We start from the raw sequence: 8,372 nt of genomic DNA, 5'->3' as shown, positions 1-8,372 counted from the left end.
ATTAGTTTCTTTATCACAATTTATGATATAAAAATACATTTATGTTTCCAAAAGACTCTGATTTCACAATTTTATATATATATATATATATATATATATATATATATATATATATATATATATATATATATATATATATATTATTTAAATAATTTATGTACTAATTGTCTGAACACGATCTAAAACTAAATGAAAATCATAATTAGTATGACCAGTCTCCAAAATTATCAATGTATATGCATTGTTTATAGCTTTTCCTGGCAACATTAGAAAAATACTTTTTTGAAATGAAAAAAGACTAATGGAATCTTTCATCAAGTCTGCATTTTGCAATCATTGCTTACAATTCACCAAGTAATTTCAAGAACCATGCTTGACATTATTTCATCATTATGTTGAACATAATTAGATGTTAATTCTTGTAAATTTTCACAAGCTTTGTATCCTCAATACCAAGCTTATTTTTTAGCCAAAAGTTGAATACATCCTCACAATAGATGTAGAACTGGGAGGATAGCCCAAGAAATCTTTGGATTAATTTGAACATACTCAGATCCTGTAGTTCAAAGAGAGAGAGAGAGAAAAGGAAAATATCACAATCTCTAAATTTAAATGTGGGAAAGTATGGTAAGAAGTAACTTACATTTAATTCTCTTCATAATTGAGACTAGCAACACAATATAAAAGTAGTAAAGCTATTATATTTGACTTCACAGAGCCTTTGTGGTGCATGTGTTTAACTTTGGAGTAATTAATTCCATGCATTAGATGCACTGGATAGAAATGTGAAATCACCTTGCAGCTTATCAAGGGTATCAGATATATGGCTGAGCTGCTGCTGCCCCCTGGATATTTAAACATGCTTAATAAAATCTTTATGAAAGCTGACATGCATGCTACCTGAAGGTTCCAGCAAATATCATTAGGGATTTACAGCATATCCACAGTATCATCCATGAAGTGGATTCTAGAAATATTTTTTTTATATTCATTTCATGTTTCATCATTGTTTGCAATGAGACTCTTTTCTCAATTATAATTAAGTAGTGCACAGAAGTCTTATATGGTACAATTTTTTTCAATTCATTAGTTCTGGTGTAGTATGCCTAATTATCCTTGCACAAAGCAAACATGTTTATCATACTTAGTTTCAATGTCCTTCAAAAATGAAGAGGATATGTTTTTACAGTATTCAGCAGTTTTGCCTTTCAGCTCCTGAACTAATAAAAGCAGAAAATAAATTGGAGTGCACTAGATGCCATGCTGGGAGTAATAGCAAGGTCTCCTGCACAAGATGAAATGTCCCCCCCCTCCCTTTTGACTTTGGACAAATAAACAATTGTTTATCAATTACTTTTATACCAACATTAGAAGGCATTTACTTGAGAACTAGAGTTGGAGCCTAAAACTATATATAGTGCACTGAACAGAGCTGCTTCCTTTCTCATGGCATTCTGGCCCACCTTGTCATGACTTGTATAGATGCCACATAGCGTTATTAGGTTATGTTAATCACTACCACTCAAATGGGTATTCAGGTGGTCTACTCCTCCACTAAATTCAATTTGTGGTTCTAAATCTTTCCTTATTGGTGAATACCTACCACTGGTCTGATAATATTAAATAAATATTTAATTGCTAGCCCTATTCCTCCCGAAAATGTTGATGACTGGATGTTATTAGTGTCAGATATGCATTCTGACTCCTCAAGTCAGGAGTGAGGAATTTGATAAATGACTTGTGTTCCTTTTAAAGTCTTTCTGTGCAGTTAACCAAGCGATTTAATAATTCACTCAATTTTGCACTAATTAGTGTATACGAATTACAGTTTCCATCTTTCAAAGTTGTCTCTTTCCTCCATTTATTCATTCTCTTTTAACCACAGCCAGGTGTACAAGGGATGTTCAGTATGTGGATAACTGTAATATCCAAGAAATACTGTGCATTAAACTTTCCTATTCCCATAAATATTTTAAGATTCTTTGCTTAAATCAGTGTTTATATAGTCACACAGGGTCCATATAAGCTCATTATTTTCTTAATATTCAGTGTGATAAAAGTATTGCTATTTTATGGGAGGACAAAATGCACACAATTTATTTTGTGTGTTTGTGTATTATCGTGAACTAATACAAAAGATATAACCATCTACAATGAAGATAACATGAAGAGGTTGGGAAAAGGAAGGAAACCTGTACTTATGACTGAGTGCCACAGTAAAAGGCATCCCTACTGGCACAAGGGCACATTGTAGACACTGGTCATGGTTTGAGTCACCTTCCTCTTCTTGTTCTGCCTGCACATCCTTCGTTGCCAGTACTTTAGAGCAAGAGTTGGGCAACTTGCTGTGTGCCATTGCTTTCCAAAGATAGTGCTTTCTAGAGACAGTGGATGGGTGCCATTCAAGGCTCTCTGTCCTGTTTGTACTAGGAGAAAGTGGTGTCATATAGGTTTTGGATGTCAAGTACCACTCATTTTGCTGAATATTATAGCGATTATAGCAATAATGATTGACTCTGTCATCATCACTCACTCATTACTCATAATACAATAAATACACTAATAATATGAAATATAGCAATGTGATTTGCTGTGCATCAGAAAGTTGTAGCAGGCAACTTCTACTCTTGCACTTATTAACCCATTGCGTGCAGGTATCATGACATACATGTTGGCACCGATTAGGCCTAAGAGACAGGTGTCAATGCGTACATGACGCAACATTGGGATCTGCTCACAGTTGAAATGCGCATACAGTCATGAAGTATTATGGCTGTAATGGCGCTAGCTCTACAGGGTTCCAAAGTCAGCCTAAACTCGCATATTATGATGGATTTATGGAAAAATACTGTTTGGGCTATTCTGCTCTACCTGGAGGGTGGAGAAAACTCTCTCCTTGTCCCTCCAATTTTTGGCTGGTGCTGCTAGTGTCGTAGACTGCCTGCCTTGACCACCAGTTAGGTCGTTGGGCAATAGGTTAAGACTAATTTTAAACTATTATGCTGTGGTCTTTATCAACTCATGAGCTTCCACATCAAAATGTGCAACACATAGAAGAAGCTAGCAGAAGGCTAGTCAAAACATGATTTTTTCAGAAACCCTCAAATATTTCCATATATTATCCATAGGTACTATTTTTTTCCTTGCATTTAACCCATTCATGCCGGGGGCATTCCAGCCTTGCATGTCACAATTCCGGGGCTTTTGAACGCATAGGCCTAAATCAACTGAATAAACGACGCCGTATCGCGTCCCCAGCGAACGGGCCTAGAATGTGTGGTACAGTAGTGTACCACCCGTCCAGAGAGGGTTAAGACACCTGTAGAAAAATATACAGTTTTGTTCTGGTTATCTATACATACATACATACATACATACATATACATATATATATATGTATATATATATATGTATATATATATATGTATATATATATATGTATATATATATGTATATATATATGTATATATGAGGTGGAATGGGGTTTTAAAAAGTCTATGAAAGAAAGAGAGAAAGAAAGAGAGAAAGAAAGGTATGAAGCAGTGTTTGAGTAAATTAAACAAAAAAGTTATAGTTATCTGGCTGATCCTGTAGTCCTTCCCTCAGCATATCCAGTTAGTGGAAACAATTCCAACTGATTGTATCTTTAAGCTAATACCATCAATTTGTTTCCTATTGTTTGTTGAAATGTACAAGTAGGAATATTAACTAAAGCCAAATCCTAATGAAAAATCACTTCATCTGTATTGGTAAAGAATCTAAAAGGTTAAGGTTTATTTACAAAAAATCAAATTTATTCTATGTATACGTTCAATTTTCCTTACAGGGTCATTATAAAGAATCTATACATATAAAATGATATGCAAAAGTGCACTCGTGAAGATGTATAAAACTATATATTAAGAGGAAAACCACCTTAAAATTGAAAGCAATATAAAAAGGCTTGGGTTTTCAAGCTATCCTGGAACTATGAATATAACAAGGCCACAAACTTCACACTCTAGTCTTGTAATACATGTGGAACAATTCATGGTGAAACTGGAAGGATAAAATCCAGAGTAACATTCAGGACATTCTTCTGGACACTTCTCTTCAGGATAATTAACTAGTAAGTAACGACCATCACTAGGTAATTGTGCAATTTTTCTCAGATCTACTCTTTTTACTTTTTGGTGCTGATTCTTTCTCTTACTTAATTTTTTTTTCTGTTGAGGATATATAATTTGGTCGGTCTCTGTTTTGATGTTATCAGAAGTTCCAGTGACGTTAGATGACACAATGGGTGGGCCTAACTTAGTCAATGAAGCACTTTCCGTCACCTGATTCTGCTGTATATCTTTATCTGCTTCTGAATTGCTCTGTTCTTGATCCAGTTCTTTTGTTCTTGTGATCTGATTTTCCTCAATACATACCTTAGTTTCAGCACTGAGTTTCCTACCATATTTTGCACCTCTAATTATTTCTAAACAATCCGGATTAAAATTTCTGATGTTCTGTGGTTGACCTAAAATTTGTTCACAGTATGTCTTGAGCTCTATAATGGCCAAATTCCAAGGCTTTTCTTCTTCTAAGTATTTTAAGCTTGCTAAATACTTTAAGATTTCAACACAAACATTCTTTATATTTAGCTGGTCCTTTATCTTCTTACAAAAATTTCTTATGGCTAATTCTCTTTTCAAACTATTCAGCACATAAGTGACACATGAATCCCACTGAAATGAACAATGTTTCCCGGTTGGACTTCTTGAGCAGTTGCTGTTTATCTGTCTTATGTTAGCAAATTCAGTGCATTTGTTTATTTGATATAGACAAAAATCACACTTTATATTTCCAAAGAACAAATGGGATTGTAGATTTTGTTCAGAAACCACCATGTCACAACACAAACATGTGACACATATATTCTTAGTGGTAGTTTCCGTTCCCATTTCTTTGACCGATACATCTTGGCTTTTTGTCTGAAGCATTTCTTGCTCTGCCTCCACCTGAGGTCTAGATTTTGTTGTCTGAGACAATTTTGATGGAGAATTAATTTTTGTTTTCTTTTTTATTTCAATCTCAACTTCTGATTCAGAATCTTTTCGTTTTCTTTCATTGTTGGCTATCTTGTCCTTCTGTTGCGGAGAGGTCACTCTCTGCTTCTCAGCTAAGAACTTAAAGGGAGACTTGGGGATCTTCGTGGTTACCTTCTGGTCTCTCTGTTTTAATGCCTTGACAGTTTTGGATGGAGTCTCTTCTTTTCTCTTGTTTTTCTTTTCCTTTTCAACTTCCAACTCTGGTTTCTTCTTTTTCTTCCTAACACTCAACTTTGATTTCTTCCTTCTCTTCTTAATTTTCAACTCTGATTTCTTTTTCTTCTTAACTTCTAACTCTGATTTCTTCTCAACTTCCAACTCTGATTTCTTCTTTTTCTTCTTAACTTCTAACTCTGATGTCTTCTCAACTTCCAACTCAGATTTCTTCTTTTTCTTCTTAACTTCTAACTCTGATGTCTTCTCAACTTCCAACTCTGATTTCTTCTTTTTCTCCGTAACTGCCAACACTGATTTCTTTCTTTTCTTCTTAACTTCCAACAATGATTTATTCTTTTTCTTCTTAACTTCCAATTCTAATTTCTTCCATTTCTTCTTAACTTCCAATTCTGACTTTAGCTTCTGGCCCTTGGGTGTAGTCAACTTACTTTTCTTGAGCTTGCAAACCTTTGATGGCAAGGGTGACTTTTTCTTTGCTTTTGTTGGTGTTCTAACAGGTGGCATAGTTGAAATAAGAAACAGAGTTTAGTATGACCAAATTTTAGTTGTTATCCATGGTGATCTTTTATGTTCCTGAATTGATTACAATGCAATGTATCCATAGCCATTATGATTACGATTTCTTCTCAATGAGGCAGTTTGATGTGCTGCTATAATTTTGGTCTTTGGTCTTCCAACAGCACAGCAGTCTGGAAAAGAGAATTAAAATAATTTATAAATTCTTTAGGGAAAGTTGAGAGCTGGTGGTAAGTTGCATATAATAATAATAATAATAATAATAATAATAATAATAATAATGATAATAATAATAATAAAAAAAAAAAAATCAGAAAAATGCTTTGAGCAGTATCACACAAAGGAATGCTACTAAATCATAAAACATAAAAAATAAAGCACAAAAAAAAACAAAAAAAAAACAGAAAAGGCATATAAATTTTGAATAAGGAAACAATAATAATACATTTTAAATGTATGGCTTACAAAGTAAACTTTGAAAATATGACACACAAGTAAGTCTATAGAATTAAAAATGGGCAGCAGTTGTTTGTGTGCAAAACCTATATATCTATAATGCATGCATTGTAAGACTTAAAATGACAAAAAATATTACAAAGATAAAAACCTGGAGTTTTCATATATAAGTATAAGAGGTATATAGTAAGATGACCAATAGGTATGCACCTGTCAGCAACCCCCTGGCATGCTACAAACATATTAGAAAATAATAATGACAATAATAATAATGAGGATAAAAATATTAATAATAATGATAATAATGATAAAATTGATAATAATAGTTACAATAATAGTAAATGTAATAATAATAATGATAAGAGCAGAAGATAAAAGGTCATAGTTGACACGCAAGGTGGTTGAAAACTAGAAATTATACGGCACTGGCACACCGCACTCAAAAGGTTGCCTACCCCTGACGTATGCAATAGGCATTGAAACTCTTATCCACAGAATATGACAACACTTTAATCTTTGAAATGAATCTCATACTAATGTCTGACCATTACTTTTACATTTAAATCAAGATCTAGTTATATTTCTCTTTATTAAACAAATAAGACCAAAAAATCAAATCTAATTTTTCATATCTTTTTTACTTTTATTTTTATGCATTTTCATCTTTATCATTATTATTATCATAATTTGGCTAGAGGAACATTCCATATTACCATGGATAAGCAGTTTATTACGTTTCCAGAGGATATTTACCATAATACTGAAACAAAGACAATGTTATATTGTAAAGTAACACCATGTTAAAATACTGCATTCTTATTTTCCTTTTTTTTTATGTTAATTTGTTTACTCTGTTTATATTATTTAAAATATTTATTATCATCATTTCTTTGCTTTACTAAGGCCATGATATTGTTTTTCAAGAAAAAACATATTGCATAAATCTAATTTTTGTATTTGTATTACGTCTTTACTTAATCCTCCACTAGAAATTATCATCAGCCTTTGATGTCTAATATCCAAAATAGATGTGAGAGAGAAAGAGAGAGAGAGAGTTAGAGAGAGAGACAGTGAGAGAGAGAGACAGTGAGAGAGAGAGAGAGAGAGAGAGAGAGAGAGAGAGAGAGAGAGAGAGAGAGAGAGAGAGAGAGAGAGAGAGAGAGAGAGAGAGAGAGAGAGAGAGAGAGAGAGAGAGAGAGAGAGAGAGAGAGAGAGAGAAAGAGAATGAATAAGAAGAGAAAGAGAGAGAGAGAATAAGAAGAGGAAGAGAAAGAGAAAGAGAAAGAGAAATAGAGAGAGAATGAGAAGAGAAAGAGAGAGAAAGAGAAAGAGAAAGAGAGAGAAAGAGAACAATAGAGAAAGAGAAAGAGAAAGAAAAAAGCGAAAGAGAGAAAGAGAGAGAAAGAAGGAAAAAAGAGAAAGAGAGAGAGAAAAAAAAAGAAAAGTTGCAAGAGGTGATTAAGGTACCACGACAGCTATTTTGTAGAGGTGGGTTAGGAACAACCTTCAAGACAAATAATTTTGTGGATGGCATGTGTGACAAATGAAGAAATGTTGAGAAGGGCTGAAACAGGAAAAGAGCTAGTGAATCCTAAAAAGACTACTGAATTTTTGGGGTGTGTACTAAGAGAAAAAGATCTTGAGAGCAAGCAGCTACTTCAGACAAAATAAAAAAATAAATAAAAATAAAAATAAAATAAAAAAGGAAAGGAAAGGAATGGAAAATAAAATAAAGTAAAAAAAGAAAGGAAAAAAGGAAAGGAAAGGAATGGAAAATAAAATAAAGTAAAAAAGAAAGGAAAAAAGGAAAGGAAAGGAATGGAAAATAAAATAAAATAAAGTAAAAAAGAAAGGAAAAAAGAAAAGAAAAAAAGAAAAGAAAAAGAAAAGAAAAGGTCAAAAGGTAAAAGAGCAGAAATGAAATATATGGACTATCTGTTAGATTAAGGTGAGACATAAATAAAAATGGTGGATGTAGATAAAAATCTAAAAATTGGGAAGAATGGTATTCCATGATTGCCAACATCACAAGGCAAGCATTGTGGTAAAGTGGGGTGATTGTCTGTGTGATGTCACAGTAATATCCCTTATAACATCTTACTAAAAAATACACATATTGCTAAGAACTTTAACAAAGTAAGTCTGATA

At 33.1% G+C, this 8,372-nt stretch overlaps 1 protein-coding gene across 6 annotated transcripts in view; it reads right to left on the bottom strand.

The window, feature by feature from the left end:
* Positions 1-3,772: 3,772 nt before the first annotated feature.
* LOC122242154 (uncharacterized) overlaps positions 3,773-8,372 on the bottom strand; it is a 6,759-nt gene continuing 2,159 nt past the window's right edge. For 5 of the 6 annotated variants that reach the window (XM_086533995.1, XM_086533993.1, XM_086533997.1 and 2 more), the window contains one exon: positions 3,773-5,941. In XM_086533995.1, coding sequence (XP_086390121.1) covers positions 3,957-5,756 — 1,800 coding nt within the window. In that variant the 5' untranslated portion in view covers positions 5,757-5,941 and the 3' untranslated portion in view covers positions 3,773-3,956. The remainder of the gene's footprint in view (positions 5,942-8,372) is intronic. The other variant, XM_086533999.1, reaches the window with a different exon arrangement.

This window comes from Penaeus japonicus, unplaced genomic scaffold (genome assembly GCF_977035675.1).
Source record: "Penaeus japonicus unplaced genomic scaffold, GWHDUDI00000001_assembly GWHDUDI00000040, whole genome shotgun sequence".
Taxonomy (NCBI): Eukaryota; Metazoa; Arthropoda; class Malacostraca; order Decapoda; family Penaeidae; genus Penaeus; species Penaeus japonicus.
This window is presented reverse-complemented; position numbering and strand designations above follow the sequence as displayed.